This window comes from Priceomyces carsonii, assembly GCF_900007245.1.
Source record: "Priceomyces carsonii strain CBS4050 genome assembly, scaffold: Debaryomyces_carsonii_scaffold_5, whole genome shotgun sequence".
NCBI classification, from domain to species: domain Eukaryota; kingdom Fungi; phylum Ascomycota; class Pichiomycetes; order Serinales; family Debaryomycetaceae; genus Priceomyces; species Priceomyces carsonii.
In genome coordinates this window covers 864,695-884,314 of record NW_026946678.1, presented here as the reverse complement: position 1 = coordinate 884,314, position 19,620 = coordinate 864,695, and the positions used below count along the sequence as shown (strand labels likewise).

At 38.6% G+C, this 19,620-nt stretch overlaps 10 protein-coding genes across 10 annotated transcripts; 7 read left to right on the top strand and 3 right to left on the bottom strand.

Moving 5' to 3' along the window:
• Positions 1-1,234: 1,234 nt before the first annotated feature.
• PRCAT00004789001 (uncharacterized protein) lies at positions 1,235-3,208 on the top strand (the record flags this gene model as incomplete). Its single annotated transcript, XM_062954811.1, has 1 exon — positions 1,235-3,208. One exon carries the CDS (start codon positions 1,235-1,237, stop codon positions 3,206-3,208), a length of 1,974 nt encoding a protein of 657 aa, XP_062811476.1.
• Positions 3,209-3,715: 507 nt separating this feature from the next.
• Positions 3,716-5,005, bottom strand: PRCAT00004788001 (glycoside hydrolase family 27 protein; the record flags this gene model as incomplete). The annotated part of the gene is made up of 1 exon (XM_062954809.1): positions 3,716-5,005. One exon carries the CDS (start codon positions 5,003-5,005, stop codon positions 3,716-3,718), a length of 1,290 nt encoding a protein of 429 aa, XP_062811475.1.
• A 696-nt stretch (positions 5,006-5,701) lies between these two features.
• Positions 5,702-5,980, top strand: PRCAT00004787001 (uncharacterized protein; the record flags this gene model as incomplete). The annotated part of the gene is made up of 1 exon (XM_062954808.1): positions 5,702-5,980. The coding sequence occupies one exon, from the start codon at positions 5,702-5,704 to the stop codon at positions 5,978-5,980; it is 279 nt and encodes a 92-aa protein (XP_062811474.1).
• A 270-nt stretch (positions 5,981-6,250) lies between these two features.
• RCH1 (Rch1p) lies at positions 6,251-7,657 on the bottom strand (the record flags this gene model as incomplete). Its single annotated transcript, XM_062954807.1, has 1 exon — positions 6,251-7,657. The coding sequence occupies one exon, from the start codon at positions 7,655-7,657 to the stop codon at positions 6,251-6,253; it is 1,407 nt and encodes a 468-aa protein (XP_062811473.1).
• Positions 7,658-8,478: 821 nt separating this feature from the next.
• HOF1 (formin-binding protein) lies at positions 8,479-10,620 on the top strand (the record flags this gene model as incomplete). Its single annotated transcript, XM_062954806.1, has 1 exon — positions 8,479-10,620. One exon carries the CDS (start codon positions 8,479-8,481, stop codon positions 10,618-10,620), a length of 2,142 nt encoding a protein of 713 aa, XP_062811472.1.
• A 158-nt stretch (positions 10,621-10,778) lies between these two features.
• PRCAT00004784001 (D-arabinose 1-dehydrogenase (NAD(P)(+))) lies at positions 10,779-11,828 on the top strand (the record flags this gene model as incomplete). The annotated part of the gene is made up of 1 exon (XM_062954805.1): positions 10,779-11,828. The coding sequence occupies one exon, from the start codon at positions 10,779-10,781 to the stop codon at positions 11,826-11,828; it is 1,050 nt and encodes a 349-aa protein (XP_062811471.1).
• Positions 11,829-12,067: 239 nt separating this feature from the next.
• PRCAT00004783001 (chromatin-binding transcription coactivator) lies at positions 12,068-12,406 on the top strand (the record flags this gene model as incomplete). The annotated part of the gene is made up of 1 exon (XM_062954804.1): positions 12,068-12,406. The coding sequence occupies one exon, from the start codon at positions 12,068-12,070 to the stop codon at positions 12,404-12,406; it is 339 nt and encodes a 112-aa protein (XP_062811470.1).
• Positions 12,407-12,969: 563 nt separating this feature from the next.
• Positions 12,970-15,825, top strand: MNR2 (putative Mg(2+) transporter; the record flags this gene model as incomplete). The annotated part of the gene is made up of 1 exon (XM_062954803.1): positions 12,970-15,825. One exon carries the CDS (start codon positions 12,970-12,972, stop codon positions 15,823-15,825), a length of 2,856 nt encoding a protein of 951 aa, XP_062811469.1.
• A 311-nt stretch (positions 15,826-16,136) lies between these two features.
• On the top strand, positions 16,137-16,715 carry PRCAT00004781001 (uncharacterized protein; the record flags this gene model as incomplete). The annotated part of the gene is made up of 1 exon (XM_062954802.1): positions 16,137-16,715. One exon carries the CDS (start codon positions 16,137-16,139, stop codon positions 16,713-16,715), a length of 579 nt encoding a protein of 192 aa, XP_062811468.1.
• A 474-nt stretch (positions 16,716-17,189) lies between these two features.
• On the bottom strand, positions 17,190-18,851 carry EFG1 (KilA-N domain-containing central transcriptional regulator EFG1; the record flags this gene model as incomplete). Its single annotated transcript, XM_062954801.1, has 1 exon — positions 17,190-18,851. The coding sequence occupies one exon, from the start codon at positions 18,849-18,851 to the stop codon at positions 17,190-17,192; it is 1,662 nt and encodes a 553-aa protein (XP_062811467.1).
• Positions 18,852-19,620: the final 769 nt, after the last annotated feature.

Below are 19,620 nucleotides of genomic sequence, written 5' to 3'. Positions count from 1 at the left end.
AAGGTCCTCCCAAAATGGCCCAGAAACCAGCTTTTGAATATATCCGTCCATCACACCATCAGAGTGAACGAATCATTCCTTCTTTTTATTCCAAGATTGTTCGAGTCTATCCTTTATGAGTGTTCGATATCATTATTATTGTCAAAATGCTTACTTGACCTCATTCAGCATTCGGAAATGCGCCAATATTTATTACTGAGTTTCCAATCGCTTGTCGTGTGTGCAACTTCCACCTTGAATGAGGTCAATATAGATTAACCAATAAATCAGATCTAATAACTTTACGAGGTATTTTCGTGCATGAGTAAATTGCCAAGATCAAAATTGGAGTCTACATTTGCATCAACAAAGGCATCTAATGGAATGCGCTCGAAACGTTAGAAATGTCAAAAAAAAAAATTCATAGTGGTTTCAATTGAAACCATTCTCTCGCAAAATATGTCTAATACAAGGCAAATACTCTTTGTTTTTTTAACTCGCTGGAATCCTTATTAAAGTTTGTTCCTCTTAGAATATGTCTGTTTCATACACCAATTGGCGTGAGCATGTTGGGAGCCTTTTAATTTAGCCGCATCCAATTATAATAGTCGCTAATATTAAGGCGTGAAAGCTTGGCATAGCGAAACTGTCACTGAATAATCGGTGGCTCAAAGTTCTGACACTTCCTTATACATTCACTTTAACGAGATGGAAAGGATGGAAATGATGGAAAGGTTTAGCTCAGTTTTCAGCACTACATTTTATCAAGCCATCATCTTTGCTTCGTGATTTGCTTTTGAACCTACCTTCGCAATATATTTCGCTTATAAGAAAGATCTTATTAAGCTTATACAAAAGTGGAAATCAATGCATGTGGTAAAAGGCAAAATTATCAGTTTAATCTTCGCGCATAATGATGCGGCTTTTATTGCAACACGCATTGCTGAATGCAGACAAAAAAAGTGGTACAGGGGATTCCGCTGAGCTGTAGAGCAGCTCACAACTACAAAAGTCACAACTAGCGCGCCCTGTGATCCTTGGCCATGTTATTTGGAAATGCCAACAATCAAAAGCGTAGTACCTGCTCGTGAATCACAAGAAAATAATTGCTAAGAGATACACCTGTCGTGCCAACAATTATGCTTTTCACGTAATGAGGTTTGATCAAAGCTTAATGGCTATTATTCTTCTATCCTGCAAGTTCCGAAGTGCATAACTATTGTCCGAAATCGGTTAGTGATGCGTATAACTGTACATGTGTATTCCAAATAATGTTGCCTATAAAGATGATCCTGTGCTGCTTCGATTCCAACTTTTGATGCTGTATCGTAAAATGTCTGAGGAAAAGGATCAACAGATTTCGAACGAAGTCGCAGAACCCGCTATCTCTCATAACAGTGACATCGAGGAGGGTGAAAAAGTTCCATCCCTTTCGGAGAAGGCAGTTCAAGAGTCTGACGGTGATTCAAATGAGCTACAGGTACTCAATTCCCAGGTTTCAACTGAGTTCGAAAAGTCTAGAGGCGTAAGACGAATTGAAAATGTCAGAACCATGATGTACACTGCTAAAAACGGTAGGTTAGTCATCGTTTCTTTTTGTACGTGTCTTTTGGTTATCGCTTGGGTTTACTCATTGGATGCCTCAACCACTTATAATTATGCTATCCCTGCTGCCTCTAGTTTCAGCAGACATTCGATGATTTCTACTGTCAACATTGCAAGCCTGATCATTGGGTCGGTTGTGCAGCCTTTCCAAGCCAAGTTCTCCGATATCACCTCTAGACCACTTTGTTTTGCACTCTCTTTAGCCTTTTACACATTGGGTACTATCGTCGCTGCTTCGTCTTCGACTATAAGCGCCTATGTGGTCGGTTCTGTATTAACAGCTGTGGGTTCTAACGGTATTTCCTTTTTAAGAGACGTCATTGTTGCAGATTTGACCGTCTTGAAATGGAGAGGTGTTGTTAATGCTCTTATGACCTCTCCTTATATTATAAACGTCTGGTTTTCGGGTTTAATTGTTGAAGCTATTTTGAAGCGCAACTGGAGATGGGGTTATGGTATGTTTGCTATCATTATGCCCGTGGTCGTACTTCCAGCTGTTGGAGTTTTATATTACTTCGAGCGTCAAGCTCAAAAAATCGTACCTAAAGTTGTGAAACCCAAGAAGACTTTCTGGCAAATAGTCTGGACGTCTGCAATTGAAATAGATGCCTTCGGATTGGTACTCATGGGTTTCGGCTGGTCTTTATTTTTGTTACCGTTCTCTTTGTACGACTATGCTGAGAATGGCTGGAAGAACCCAAGTATGATCGCTATGCTTGTCGTTGGACCTGTATTGTTGATCATCTATGCTGCCTATGAGATATTTTGGGCTCCATTTCCCTCCATGCCAAGAAGAATTGTCTTCAACAAGACCTTCATTACGGCTGTTCTCATCAATATTATCTATTTGTTGGCAGATGGAATTAGATCACAATACTTATCTACTATCTTGTATGTTGCGAAAGACTGGTCCGACAAAAATTGGACTTACTTCAATAATACTTTGACTGTATCTTTATGTTTCTTTGGTGTTGTTGCCGGCATACATTTCAGAATTGCTCATCGTTACAAGTGGTTGAATACCATGGGTATATTCTTTAGACTCATCGCTTACTGCATTCCCCTCAGAGCACAAGGAACTATGGCGGACACTGGATCTTTCGTCATGTGTCAGGTGTTGATGGGTGTCGGTTCCGCATACAATTCTGTTGGTACTGTCATCTCTTCCCAGGCATCTGTTCCTCACCAAGACATGTCGTTGGTCATGGCATTGTTACTTCTTTGGTCTACAGTTGGTAGTGCAATAGGATATGCTATCTCTGCACCTATCTGGTCTTCAAAAATACCAAACTACATGAGAGAATTTATTCCAAAAACGTACACAGATGAGGAAGTTTATGCTTATTATACTGATATGAGCTCCGTGAGAGCGTTACCCTTCAACAGTGAGGTTAGGCAAGGCACAATCAAGGCAATGGCATATGTTGCTCCGTACTTCTTTGCTCCTCCAATTGCGTTGGAATTCATCAATATTTTCTTGAGTTTCATGCAGACCAATTATTACTTGGGCGACACACATAACGCTGTCGAAGATCAACATGGAAAAGACCCAACCAACCCCGACAAGGAGAAAAAGGAGATTCCAAAGACGACTAAAGAAAAGATTCTTTACTTGTTCAGCTAGAATGTTGCATTTTAAATTACTTACTTTTGTTAATAGTTAACCAAGGTTTTAGCTCTAATGAAATAGCTTTCACTTTGCCAAATTGTAGTCTATTAACCGCCGTATGTTGAAGTAGATTGTCCACTTTAACGAAATATTTATCTCAGGCTCAACTCTTAGTGGATGCTGCTACTGCCTTAATACATTTCCAAAAGGGCCAACGACCCTGAGTCTACATGTGCTAAATTTCAATTATATTCGAGTTTGCGCTCTGAAGCACATAACTAATTAGTATTGTGGATTATCAGTACGTCGCTTAGCCTTATATAGTATAATTATATAGCTCTTATTGGTGGTGTAAATATACATTAAAAGATAAATTGCAGAGTCTAGCAACTCAACGTCTCGAACCCTTGTGTCTTCAGATTCCATCTATGCTTTTTCTCAAGACAATGATTGCGAAGTTTAAGGCACACTTTAACGGCCCTGTTGGAGTGCTGCAACGAAAGAAGGACAGTTATCTTGCGATTATAGCTCATCATGTAGAGGGTACATCGAGGTTCCACCGTCAAAATATTTCGTAGGACAGTCTAACCACCAAATTTTGACCGAGTGCGATTGTATGGAGGTGGTGAGCATCTCCGTCGCCGTTATAGTTTCATTTGACCACAATTCAGTGAAGTTATAAGACTTAGCAGCATTCGTTCTATCATCAACAAAAATATCACTGAAGAGTAAAACGGTATTATTCACCGTATCACCACTGTTGAATAAGGTAACTACAAAAGACCCATCTCCCATTGTATTTGTAAACAAGTGAAGAAATCCCCCATCAACTGTCTTCTTCCAAACACGAGATGCCGGAACAGAATCGTCTTGATTGATTGCAATTATAGCTCTATTTGTAACAATAGCTAAGTCCTCCTTGCTCATATGAGCCACATCATTACCTAAGACCAAAGGACTTTTGAGAATTGCCCACAAAGTAAAATGAGCTTTGTACTCGTCGGTGGACATGCCACCATTTCCAACTTCCAAGCTGTCTAAATCATTCCATCCCAGAAATTTGCTGGCTCTTTGGCCCAATGGTATAGCCTTCTCTAAGATATTAGTCATCGAACACATTTGCCCTTGCATAGCTGGACAATTATACGTTTCGCATGGGCACCTATCGTCGTAGCGATCGAAATTGTCATAAATGTCTCCACTGATACGCCATGAATTTGCAAGGGTGGAACCCCAGTCCCAAACCTGATCCTCGCCCCATTGACACAAAGAATAGAATATTGGCCTTCCTGTGTTGATGAGAGCCTTAGACATGACATCGTATCTCTGATAGCTAATTTGAGGCGTTCCACTATTGCCTTCATTGAAGCAATTATCATACTTTAAGTAGTCAATCTCCCAGTCATGAGCGAAAGTTTCAGCGTCTATTTGCTCATAGTGCAACGATCCAGGGTATCCAGCGCATGTGTATCTTCCAGCTGAAGAATACATACCAAACTTAAAGCCAAGACGGTGAATTTGGTTAGAAAGGTTACGTATACCATTTGGAAATTTTCCTGGGTCTGCTAAAAGTTTATGTGTGGTTGGATCTCGCTCTTTCAATGCGTAACAATCGTCCATAACAATATACTCGTATCCATAGTCTAAAAGGCCAAGCTCCTTCATCTTCTGGGCAGTGCCCAAAATAACCGTTTCGTTGATATCACATCCAAATTTGTTCCATGAATTCCATCCCATTTGCGGCTTCTTTCCCAAGCCATTTTCAAAGGCAGAAATCAAACGAATCAAGCAAATAAGGGTTACTAAAATCATTTATGCTTTATGAATTGAGCCGTCGATGAGAATTATTCGAGAGAAGCTGGCACCTTTAAATATAGCATCCAGCATCGCAAAAAGTATCGGGAAAATGCAAAACACGCCGTGAGAAAAGGGATATCTCTCTTAACACCAAGGTTGTAAATCTAATGAAATGGAAATTCCATTGACTCAAGCTTGCTTGAGTTTATATGATTTAAACTTCATCAATGAAACCAAGTACGTGGTACTAATGAGCACACCTTCTTTAGCTTGACATGAGTGAGAATTGGGCATTCTAACAATTTTTTTTATAAAAAGAGGCGGGGTGATAGTATGCACCTTCCATAAATCAGTGGGGAAAGTGGAGTTGTATATGGAGATACTGAGAGTACTGTTAACGAAATCTATATGAGCACAAAAATAAAATTAGTATAGATTTATAGTGCGCCGCACAACGTTTTTGAAGAATGTAGTCAGTCTTGTTTGAAGAATCTATAGTATCTAAAATAAACCCTCTCCTCACCTCATGGTATGGCTTGCCAAATCTGGTCCATGCTACGCTTGATAACTGGCTTGTGAATTTATTGTATTATAGCTCCTAATATATATTACTGACTAAAAGGTCGATTGTTGCATCCCACCAGTTTTTGCAGCAATAGTTAGCAAAACTGTAAAAGGTGCATCTATTAACTAAGCTTTCTCATTTTGAGGATGGGGTGCATTAATTTACAGATGAGAGGTTTGCTATTGAAAATGCAGAAGAATATGCATGGAAAGGTCGGAAATGATAGTGTACTGGAAATGTATAAATCAGATTCTTGTGCACCTTTATCGCCGGCAAATCCCATCAATACTCAGGAGACAGTTGGATGTGGAACACGATGGTGGTTATTTGTTTCCATTCCTATCAAGGATTCAGCTGCTAGATATTATTCCTTATCAATGGCAATCTTCTCGTTGATATCGGAAAACTCACAAACAATTAGGTAATCAGAAGGCAATAACTAAGTATGGCCAAACATTTTGCAGCTAATTCAATTATTCATCTTCACCAATCATGTAGGAACTTCTACACGAGGCAAGGGGTTTTCACAAAGGAACGACCGACACCAACGGTTCATTATTCAAAATAATCATGGAATGAAGTCCATTATTAGGACGGCATCTTGCTTAATTTTTGTAGCCGGCAAATTATTATATACAGCGTGTGCATGAGCAATATGTGATAATGGTATGTATTAACTTAGTCTTCTATAAAATCTAATCAGGTTGAGTTTTAGTGGGTTCCGACGAAGACGAGATCAGACGGAAAATATTTTCTGCTTTGCGGATGCCAGCAGTAATCAGTCCAGCAGTGGTCAGACTTTCATCCTCATCTGAATGTGCTGGTGCAAATCCATCGTCATCGTAGTCATTATCGTATTCTTCGTTATCTGCATTATTTGATCCAGCACTAGCTTCATCAGGTGCTTCTTCATCAGATTTGGGATCATCCAGATGTACCCATTTCTTCATAAAAACGACTAAAACCTGAGCTGTGACCACCTGTTCAGCCTGAAATAAAACAAGAGGTACCAAAAGGATACCTAGCTTTGGATTGTTTGATCCGTATTGAGAAGAAATTAAAGAAACTCCCAAAGCTGCTGTTTTGGCAGGTCCACAGAGCATGACCGCAACTGTATCTCTTTTGTTGTAATAAAAACTCCTCAAATTATTATATCCGAACTTGTATAACATTGTAGAGTTCTCATCAGGAGGTATTTCAAATGCTCTTTTAATGAAAATTGGCCTGGAGTATGCATAGCAAAGAACTGTAAAAAATAAATAAATGCCAATATTGAAAAACACAATAAATATAATAGTGGCATGAGAAACGTCCTCGAAAGCATTTTGAGCAAATGCTGTTGAAAATGATTGATACATAATCAATAACAACATGAAGGAACCGATTTTCCCAAGTTTGAACATTGATACAAATTTCTTAACAAATTTGGGAAATACATTTTGAGCCACCTGACCAACAAACAAGGGGACAAAAACAGATAAACCAAGTTGCTTCATCACCTGTCGGTACAAATCTTTAACGTTACCGTCTCCATCCGCCTGATGAGTAGGGTTTCCGAACTCCCATTCTCCCCTCGCATACATCTGTACTAAGGCCGGAGTAATGAAAGCACCTAAAACATTCCCTAAAAAGACCTCGCATAATGTCAAAACGTCATTTCCGTCTGCCTGTTTCGTCATAACGACATTAGATGACACTGTGGTGGGACAGCAAAAAGTAACTATCATACCAACCAATGCCCAGTCGTTTATGTTCGTGTTCTTTGAAGCTTTGATTCCGCATACAATTCCATATATTATGGAACTCGTGATGAGAAATGACATAGAAAGGACTGTGAAATGTGCTCTCCAGTGTAAAATATTCGCAAATAGCTCTTTGGAAGGCATTGAAAGACCACTAATCAAGAATATCACTGCTACAGCACCATATTCAATACTATACTCTGCTTTTATCATTCCTCCCTGTTTAGCAAACTGTGGAAAGCGATATGCAAGTCCAATGAAGACACCTAAGAATACAAAAAACCATTGCTTAACAAGAAACCTCCATATTTCATAAAATATTCTGAAGACCTTATTTTTCTTTAAATCTTCCCAATTCATAGTAGTATTGGGTAACTTTCAATGCATAGAAGCTTTGTTTAATTTTAAATTGGTTTGAACCCACTTGCTAATGTAACTACTACCACCTCTAAATTTTTTTGATCTAGCAACTCTATATATATTCTCCTTGTGTCGTACTAGCACTTGAAGTGATGCGTTCATGATTCTATATACAGGATACTAAGAACTGATTATCGGATAATAGCCGATTTTTAGATCCTTAATTATGGGTGACCCGAAGCTCGGATCGAAATTTTGGGAATAAAATATCACGAGATATGATTCTATGTAGTCTTTGAGTCAAGTTATGGCAGTACAACATCCGAGCCACATACAGGTTTTATTGAATGAATCAAAATGAACATAGTCTTAAAAGATGATAATGCAATACCCCAAGCAATCCTAGGAAAATAAGCCATTGAAATTACATGGGGACTAGGCGGAGATGTATTCAGCACTTCCATCAAGAAATGTCACTCACTCAGATTTAATTTATACACGGAAAGCATTATCATATGATGAATCAGGACGCCTCAAATTAATCTGGGGTATTCTTAATAGCTGTGTCCACAGAGTCAAGGTCCCACTTAATAAGCCTGGAATACGCTCATCGCGATATACTTTGCTTAGGTTGATATAATTCCCTGTATATAGTCAATGGAACCATTTCCTATTAAGGAGTTTAGGTAAACAGTACAGTATGGATTGGAAAGGAAATTATAAAATGTCAAAGATATATAGGTCATCGGCTATGAAATCCGGCAAACATATAAGCTGTCATACTAATTTAATTGAAGTAAGCTACATCAAAATTTGGCATCATGATGAAAACAGGGCAGGCTGGAAGTGATAATACGAGCTTCGTTAGCAACTTTTGGGGTCATCAAAGTGCTGGATATAGTGCAATTCAGAGCAAAACAAGGGACTCTTTGACTATATTAGAGGAACTACTTGAATATTATGATAGTAGAATTAGTATTGAGAAGGAATATAGTAAGAAACTTGAAAAGCTCAATAAAAGACTAGTTTTGGGATCCAATGAGACAGGATCTTTGAAAGCCTCCTTGGACAAATTCTCTTACGAAAATGATCAAATGGTGAAGTATAATCACAAATTTCTCAACGCAGTGAGTCAGATCAACTACGAAAAGCTTTTGAAGTTTCGAGATACTTATAAGAAGAGATCAAGTAAAATCGATAAACATATGTCCAAAATTGTTTCAAGGTTGAATAGTGCTAGTAACCTGTTATCAAATAGCAAGAGAAAATACCAGGAAGACTGCGCTCAAATTAAGTCCTTAAGATTAATAGTACAAACCACTTGGGGTAAGGAGTTGGAAAGAAATCAGTCCAAATTGAATAAATTGGAACAGGCGGTGTCTGCAAGTGAACAAAACTACAAGATCGACGTGGACAAATACAACGAGTTGAGAGATATATACATCAGAGATTGGTCGATATCATTAAAGGACTTCTATAAATTAGAGATAGAGAAAATCAATCTCTGCAAAATCAATTGCTTCAATTTTTGTAACAATGTTGCCACATTATGTGTTGACAATGACCATGCTGCCGACTTGGCAAGATCTTCATTTGCTCAAATACAGCCCTCGTCAGACCTTCAGTCTTATGGAGATACTTATGGGACTGGAAATAAGATATACAAGGAGCTCCACTTTATTGATTTTATGAACGGATATGAGGATGTAAGCGATACTCCCGAATACACTATCGCTGAATTTGAAAATCCAGCAATTGAAGCCTTACTAACAAGATCCTACTCGACCTATTCATCTGCGACCCAGGAAATTGATAATAGAAGCAATTACTCAAACAGTCCTACCAAAAATACCCCGAACAGAAATATTTTAGCTAAGGAATTGCCAGCTGTGAGCCTACCGCCGCCTTCTTCCCCTAGCAAAACTTCTCCAGCAAGAAAGCCTCCTACTGATAGTTTGGCTCCAGAGTCTACTGGTGTTGCGATTGGTAAATCCAATTCACTTTACAGTTCAAGTCCTGAAGATAATCAAAACGATATATTCTCTTTGAAAGAGAATAACATGAATGCTGAAACACATAAATTCAGCAATAGCAATGGTTCATCAAATTACTCGAACCCAACTGCCTACTCTTCGTCTAATTACTCATCTGGCTCAAGCGGTGGAGAGCGGACTTGGTCTTCTCCAAGGAGGAGTGCTCATGAAAGAAAGATCTTGCAGGAAAAGATAAACATGAAATCAAAGGAGCTTCCCGTGTCTCCAATGAATAGAGATGATAAACAATTTACCGAAAGAAAGAAAGAAATACCTATAGAGAAGGACTTTTCTATGGATTACATTGCACGGGCCCTCGATGATTTAAAATCCGGTGGAAATGGTGACATTAATAAGTATAGAAAATCTGTTAGAATAGAAAAAGAGCTTCATGATGATAACCACAGATCACCTTTCATATCCAAGTCAGATTATGTGGACGATCGTAACGAGGTTGCAACTCGTTACGAGTCCATAAACTTGAGAACTCCCACTCTGACCCCTTCAAAAGTCAATATGCGCTCTTCTGCATCTAGAGCTAGACCAAAGTCAATGCTTGATCCTGTGCGCGTAGATGACTTTAACAGTATCAATGAAGATCTGCTTCAGACAGTGATTCGTAAGGAGAAGCCGAGAAGAAAATCACTACTGATGAGCCCGACAAAGTCCTACAAAAACATCCATTCCATTCTAAATCAAATGTCACCCATAAGCAGAAAGCCATATCTTATTAAGGCCACTGCAAGATATACCTACAAGGCACAGCATCGTGGCGAATTAAGTTTCAAAAAAGGTTGGAATATGTACGTCATACATAAACAAGAAGACAACTGGTTTGTCTGTGAATTGGCTGGCAATTGTTCTGAGAGCGTTGGCATGATGGGATTGGTACCGGGCAACTATATTATAGAGGGAAATGATTTGTTTTAGGAATGCTTTAGTTATGTAAATTTATATGATAGTATAATTAGCATAGATATCTTTTTGAATAGTACTGTACATGGCTAGCGAAACCGTTTAGCGATGATTAATGATAATCTTCAAATTTCTTCAACACAAATCCACGGCCCACTTTAAGGCAACTAGTAATGGATAATTCCTTGCCTATTGTACCCCCAAAGAAAGGAGGTGAGAGCAAAATTGAAGACTTGCCTCCCTTAATTTTTGGTGGAGCAGTCCTCAACACCATATATACTGACGATCCCTTCAAAATGCCGATTACAGAAATGATTGATAAGGCATTTGAAAATGGAATTATAGCTCTCGATACATCTCCCTACTACGGCCTGTCAGAGGAGATTTTTGGAAAAGCATTGAATGCTCTTAAAGATAAATGGAATAGAGAGTCATATTTCCTCTGCACCAAGGTAGGACGGCATCCTGATGGGTTCAGGTACTCGAGAGAAGGCATCAGGAAATCTGTTATGAATTCCATTGAAAAATTAAATACACTGTATCTTGACTTGGTGTACTGTCACGATATAGAGTTTGTCAAAGATGAGGAGATTTTTGAAGCTTTGAGAGAATTAAAACTCTTGAAGGACGAAAATGTAGTCAAAAATATTGGTATCTCCGGTTATCCAGTGAATTTTTTGTATAAGATAGCTCTAGGAGCATCTAAGGATAATACAATTGGGCCATTGGATGCTGTATTATCATACGCCAACGGGTGTCTCCAAAATACAATTTTGTTTGACGAATATCAAAAATTCTTCGATATCGGTGTCAAAAAGATGTTGAACGGATCAATCTTGAGCATGTCGTTACTTAGATCTCAGAAGACCCATGATTTTCATCCTGCTCCTGCTGCACTAAAGGCTGCTGTTCAAAAAGTTGCTTCTCACTTGAAGAGTGAATATTCCGGTTTGGAACTTGCGGATTTATCTACACGATTTGCTTATAGAAACTGGCTTTTCGAGGACAAAAATCATGGAAAAGAGCTCGAGTGGAAGAGAGATTGCTCCCTTGTCCTCGGAGTATCCACTATTCAAGAGTTGCAAGATGCAATTCAAAATTATTGGACAGTGAAGCAGAATTTAAACGGTGTTCTCGAAAAGGATGCAAGTATAGTAGAAGAGGCCAGAAAAATGCTTGGTCCAGAACATTTGGACGAAACATGGCCTAGTGGCTTTCATTAAGCAATTCTGGAGGTTTTATTTATTTAACTCGATTTGCAGCATATTAGACGTGTATTATTCGGATTTTTGTGCACTAAGTATTTTCTTTTATTTATACAGCAATATATCCTCTTGTAATTTAATTTATATCTTCCTCCCAATTTCTCCCAAGTGTTCGAAACGCTTCTCCGAGTTTATTCTCCAATATATAATAAGATCAAGCTTTGGCACCTTGGCTTCCAAAATAAGAGTCCTTTCCAATGAGTTCGAAAGCAGCAGATGAAACCGTGATTGAGCTAGACAAGAAGAAACAAATAACTGTCAGAAAGTTCAACAATGTTAATTTAGTGGATATTAGAGAATTCTACATCGACAAGAACACTAATGAGAAAAAACCAGGCAAAAAAGGTATATCTCTTACCGAAGATAGTTGGACTAAATTACTCGAAGCAGCTGACCAAGTTAAAGAAGCATTGGACAAATTAAACGGGGGAAAGAAGAGAAAAGTTGAAGATGATGTTTCAAAGTCTAAGAAGATCAAGTCAAGCGAGAAAGTATCTGAAGAGGATGACAAAGATGAGGAGAGCGAGGAGGACTAATTCTGCCGCCGATTTCTGCGAATCTTTGCCAAGGATGTTACACTACCTCAGTGAGCCATCCCCTGCGATATTATCTAACAGTACAATTGGAGAAACACTGACATCATCATTCTAATACGGTAACAGATAAATTCACTCTTTTCCTCAATGCAACCAATGGGCTTGGGCAGAATTTCGTATCATCAACGCCGAAGGCTCCTCCCTCTATATAAGCAATAGTCTCCTAAATCAAAACCCGCACTATTGTATCTCTTAGCGATAAAGGGAGATTTGTAGACGTACCACCGAGCTAACTGGTTTCATGTCCTCTAATTGATACACGATATACGGCTGCTTCTGTCCCCCATCATGGAACTCCGTCGTTATCTGATCAATACTCCTGCGAGACATTTTGTAGTCGAAGGTTATACATTTGACTCGTAAGATAGTTCGTAGCGAGTGTGTATGAAATTTCAAAGCAATCATTAAGTAAAAGCATTTTTTTATTTCTTCTTACTGAATCAAGTAGCACTATAGGCCAAGAAGTATTGAAATAGCTACTGACAGATATTATATAATTGAATATGGGCAAAAATAAGAGGGTCATTGGTGGCCCGTCTTTTGTCTCAGATTCAGCGGCTGATGATGACTCGTCAACATCATCAAACAACGCCATCGGCGACGGCACAAATAAAGTGGGTGCTTTAATAGATCATAGAATGTACGATGACTTTGCTCACATACATTCATCGCCAGCTAGAGCTAGAAGAAGAAACTCGCTGCAGGCGGCCACGGTAACAAACAAGAATCTTAATAAATTTGGGAACAGTAATTTAAACTCCAGACGATATACAGTGGCGCCAAATACGTCGAATGCTGCTCAGCCCAATCTCCCATTAACGAATAGAAATCTTCAAAGTTTGCTAACTCAAAGCAATGGAAGTAGACCTGAATCGCCAGGTGGCGGATTGGCTTTAGATATGGACTCGTATGCGAAAGATCAAAGGAAGTTGGCAGATTCCCAGAGTTGGAAGAACCCATTTTCAGAGAACCAGAATAATGCAGTAGGGGAGAATGATGATGGGGACTCATATTCTATTAATTCTCTAGAGTTTGGTGGATCGAACCCTTCTTCTGAGCATCCAAGTGATTCCACGTCGTTAGATGATGTTTGCTTCCCAGATTATTATGATCATGCGGACACTGCTGGGAGCAAAGAAATTGGATTCGAGTGGCCCGATTTAAGGGTTCTTGAAGAGTTCGTAAAAGAGGAGCTAGAAGAACATTCTGAGCACATTACCTTTGGTGACTATGTGAAAGGCCATAGTGATAATAATTATAATAATAATAGAGAAGCAGAGCCTTCGCCTTCTTCTCCTAAGTTGCATTCCTCAGGCGAGATCTCAGAGGATACTCCTTTATTGAATAATACTCAAATCAATGAGGTCGAATCCCTTGAACTGATGAACAATTCTTTAAAAATAAGACCAACGCCTATTCAACCATGGGAAAAGTCAAAAGAAAAGATCACTCCGATTTTAAATCGCCAACAGCTGGAACAGGATAATAGACATTTACATCAAAAAGGAGGCAAAGCAGACGGCAAGGTGTGTAGATTTACTTACTTTAGGGAAGATCTTGACAAGACCATTCACTCTCCGACAATTAGTGGATTAATCGCAAACAATAATACCAAAGTAAAAGAGCAGAGTATTAACATTTCTAAAAAATGGAGAGGTGATGCAAACGACGATGATGAAAGTGATGAAAGTGATGCCGAAATCACGTCCCTTGAAGATCTTTTTCTGCCAGCACATTACTCTCGAAACCGGAATCTGTCAGAAAGTGTCAGCATAAACGAAAGCAGCTTAGGAAATAACCTTACGCCAGGTTTGACAGAGATATCACCAGCGAATCCAAACACCCAAGCTCCATCTAAATCTGGAAACCCAATGTCTCGAAGTGCAGATCATTCTGCTCCTGGGACTGTTTTAGGCTCGACAGCGGATCCAAATGAGAGTTCAGTAAACCCTTTTTGGCTAGATGTCTTAGATCCGACAGAAGAAGAGATGAAAGTACTTTCTAAAACATTTGGAATCCATCCTTTGACGACTGAAGACATATTTTTAGGTGAAGCTAGAGAAAAAGTTGAACTATTTAGATCGTATTACTTCATCTGCTTCACTTCTTTCGATATAGTATATGAAAGGCGTTTACAGCGAGCAAAAGAGCAGGAAAAAACGATGGCTAAGCTTCAGGAGATGTATGATAAGAATGATGGAAAGAATATCTTTCGGTCTACAGAGCATAAATCAAAAATCTGGAGTCTTATTCGTAAAATTTTTGGTAAGAATGATTCTCATTACAATACAACGAGATCTCACAGTGCAATAAATAATACCAAAGATACCACATCCATCAAATCTAGGGGTAGAAAGATTAGAGATGGCGAGCTACTGCCGTTGAATATGTATATCATAATTTTCAAACATGGAGTCATTACGTTCCATTTTGCAGCGACACCGCATCCTATAAACGTTAGGAGAAGAGCAAGGCTATTAAGGGATTACTTGACCGTTTCCTCAGATTGGTTGTGTTATGCTTTAATTGATGACATTACTGATTCTTTTGCCCCAATGATTGAAAGTATTGAAGAAGAAGTCAACTCTATTGAGGATGCAATTCTTAAAATGCATTCCGGAGATACTGATCTGGATACAGATAGTGACGTTGATCTGGAAATTGAAGATGAATATAAAGAATCGAATAAGTCTCACTTAAAAAAGAGCAGGGAACCAAGTATTTTTTACAAACGCTCGAGGTCCAAATCTATAGTTGATAGCAGGCCGCTTCCAAAGCGGAATCGCCCACCTTCAATAATATCTAGAAGTGCCTCAAGCAGAAGGTCTACTGACTCGAAAAGTTCTGGCTCAAAGATTTTAGGATGGAAGAGAAAAGGAGATATGCTTAGAAGGATTGGGGAGTGTCGTAAACGAGTCATGTCTGTCTTAAGATTACTAGGATCAAAAGCCGATGTGATAAAGGGTTTCAGCAAAAGATTCAGAGAGAATGTCGATTCGGGATCGAGCAAAATAGAAATTGGTATGTACCTCGGTGATATTCAAGATCATATAGTTACTATGGTACAGTCACTCAATCATTATGAGAAGTTGTTGGCAAGGTTCCATTCCAATTATTTAGCACAGATAAATATCGATATGACAAAGGTTAATAATGATACCAACGATGTTTTGGGAAAAATTACCATTTTAGGAACTATTGTGCTACCAATTAACGTTGTGACGGGTTTATGGGGTATGAATTGCTTGGTTCCAGGACAAGATTATGATGGGTTGGCTTGGTTCTGGTCCATTATTTTTGGCATGGCATTGTTCAGTATATTTGCATATCACTATGCTAAGAGAGTAAGTGGTTTATAAGCTTTTTTTTTTTGTTTAATTTCTAGCAGCGACAGTCATGGATTTATAGAAAAATTTATGTGTATTCTCAAAGTAAAAGTAGTTTAGAGTATTTATCTGAGTCCCAAGCCCATAAAGCAAACATGCTCTTATATCGAAGACTCCCAAGTACGTTCACGCTTAAAGTAAATGTGTATCATTGTGCAGGCTTAAATCTGAGGGTGAAATTTAGCACAAGTTGCATACCTGTCAAATATTACGTAGCACATCCTTTTTCTAGATCAAGCTCATAAGTTCTTGATAATTGGCATACATTAATTGATTTATTGAAAATGAGTATTCAAATGACATTAGTTTTTGGTCTTATGACCGCTGAGATGGCTTATTTACTAGTCTTGCTATTACCATTACCATTCGCAATTAGAAAGAAGATACTTCAGCTTTCTGAAATGGTTAAATCGTCTCAGAGATTTAAAGTAACCCTAATATTTTTCACCATATTGTTAGGAATGCAGTTCATGGACTGCTTGAATAGATTAAAAAAATTAGAATTCCAAAGAAATCCTTATTTTACTCAAGACTATCAACCGCAAAGAATTTCATATGATCAATTAGCTTCCAAATTCTATTCACAAAGAAATTTGTATATTACTGGTGCAGTGTTGTATTTGGAGTTATCAATATTTACGGTCATGAAAGTATTCAAAAAAATAGTCTTAAAAGAAGAATCATTTAGGTCATTGCTGTCAAAAGTGCCACCAAAAGAAGATGAAGAGGTTGAAAAATACAAATCTTTGATAAAGAAGAAGCAGCTTGATATTGATACATTTAGGAAACAAATAGAAGGATTACAAGCTTCTTATGATGATCTCAATAAAAATGAATCTGAATACGACAAAAAGACAGAATAATTTTATCATTATTAACAACTATTTTGAAGTTTGATTTGATATATTATATAACTTAATCAGCTTCTATTTCTCTGGGGAGATCAGTATACTTAATCAATATACAAGTCTACTCAACGAACAAATGAATGCGTAAAATATTTTTTTAATTCATATTTCATATATAAAAATTTGTTTACTAACAAGCTGGAGTGTCACTTGAAATAAATAATTGTATTGTAAGGACCCTCACAGAATTTTTTAATAATACAGCAGCTTATGTGAGCAACTTTTCTTTTTTTTTTTTTTCTTTCCTTCTTTTTTTGCAAATCTTAATTATTCTATTAAAAAGATAAGGCTCTCCTTTGTTCTCCTTTAACGTTTTGAAGAAAACATTGCAAGAAGTGACCTCTGGCATCATCTCAAGTAAAGGAAATATAATTAGTCATGTAGTTGAATTGCAATAGCTGTTAAAATAGCGAAATCTATTGATGCGTCTTATTTATCATCCTTCTTTCTATCGACACTATCATTACTACTACCTGAGGTATCACTTCCATTAGGGTTTTCGTGAGATGATGGTTGAGTAGAAGTGTGGTCACCAGAAGCTAATGGTTGTGTCGAAGATGTAGCAGAATGTAAATTAGCAGCAGAAGATGAAGGTGTTTGATGTGACACCTGTTGAGGAACTTGTTGATTAATATAACTGTAGCCTGAATACATTGGCTGACTGCCATACGAAGAATAGTTATTGCTTGGATTGTATGGTTGATAGTATTGATTAGCAGCATAGTAAGGTTGTTGATACCCATACATTTGTTGTGCTTGAGGAGGCTGATGCTGTGACGCTTGGTGAATATCAGCATTAGAAGCTTGTTGTGGAGATTGTTGTATAGCGCCTGAACCACCTGTACCATTTTGGGCATATTGCTTATTATATTGTTGATAATAGCCACCCATGCCATAGTTAGTATTCCCATTACTAGGACTAGCAGATTTAGCTGTCATTGAAGCACCTGCCGCAGAGGAATTATTAGTCGGAGTTATTCCAGTTTGAATCACTCTTTTGATATCTCTGACAAACAATGGATATAATAAATCTACTATGCCTTCTCTTTGTGCCATCGATAGTGCTCGCTCAAATGGGATCCATACACCCTTCAAATGCATTGAGCCAATCTTAACCACATGTCTAACCTTTTCAGATTTCAAAATTCCATCTCTACGACCTCTAGTCATTTGAGCAACATTTAACAACTTAGTACCGTTGATCATGTTATTATCAGCCCTTCTAACAACCGACACATTATTCGCATCCACCTGGTAACATAAAGTCTTTTCATCTTCCCACATTGTTGTTGTCACTCTCGGACGTACCCCTGGAGGTTGATACTGACCAACGCTAGAGTTACTCACAGGATTTACAGACCGTTGAAGTTGGGATGAATCAGAGCTGGCTGCCGAATAAGCATTGGCTGCATTAGAAGAAACTTGGTTGTATGGTCTTGACTGAGGTTGACTTAACAGCTTGTTGATCTGAGGAATTGATTGTTGATACATTGTTGCATAATTCGACCCAGGGGCCGCTGCAGAAGTTGAAGGGGTCGCTGCCGTCGCAGTAGCATAGGGGTACCTAGCATATGCATAACTTTGTTCAGAAGCGGAGTTTCTGGGGCCCGCTCCAGTCGATGGCTGTTGAGATAACTGTGGTTGTTGTGGTTGCTGTTGCAGCGGAGCTTGCAGAGGCTGTTGGCTGAACATATAGTACGATGTATAAGGTTGATTCATCATTTGTTGCTGAGGCTGTTGTTGAATTGAAGAGCCATAGTTACTGTTCAAGAGCTGTTGGTATTGCTGGGCCAGATCGGGATAATGGCTGCTTTGAGCATACTGTTGGATTGACTGAGGAATAGTAGAAGAAGCTCTTTGAGGCATTTGCGAGTAGGGTGACGGTTGCATTTGTGAAGTTTGTGAAGGGGGTTGGAGCGCTGCATTAGAGGACGGGTTTGGTATAGCACCACCAGCGGTCGTAGAAACACCAGAAGGACCAGAAGTTGAAGATCCAGTTACTCCAGTGCCCGAATGGGACATTTGATAAGCTGATCTGTAATCAGGCAAGACCGTTTGATGACCTGTGCCATGATTATCCAAGTTCGACATCGTTGTAAATGGAACTGGTCAATTATTGTCTACTTTTGTGCTTTGTTATGTCTATCTCTGTTGATCTCCTAAATGTATCCCTGGTTTAAGCTACCTATACTTTTTTCCTTTCCGGTCTATACTTTAAGAGAGCTGTGAAGCTGTGAATCTTGCTGTCTCTAATTATCTTTCAATAGGATTTCTTAGAGGTTCAGAAGGTTTCAGTCACCAATGTTATTCTCTGTTCTGCTTATTTCTAGTTTTTCAGCTGATTTCTTTGTTTATCTCCCTTGGAATAAGAATTACCTTTTACCTATGCTGATGACTTTACTGCTCCTTTAAGTCTGTCAAACAGTTTATACTGTTGTTTTCTTATTCTTTTGCAACGAATTAAGTTTTCACGGGGATGGAAGTAAAATAAAGAAATTTAGAAAAGAGTGACGAGTGAGATCGGCCACTTTTTTTTTTACAGCGGATAAAAAATTTAATGAACGCCTGGCGCCACCTATCCGTTGAGAATAGCAAGGTCACAACTACAACCAGACATAGTAACATACAATGACAGTGATGGCTGAAACTACGGTCTCTACGATGATCAATCATTAAGTATAGGGTAATAAGACTGTTGAAGAGGGTTTATGCATTTTGGCAGCACTTTAGCAGCAGCTGTTGGTCGTCAGCGCTCCAACCCGCAGGGAAGCAACCGAGACGCAGAAAACGTATTGAATATATGTCGAAGGTATCATAAAGCAGCACGCAGCCACTTCTTCGTAGGACCCTATTTAAATCT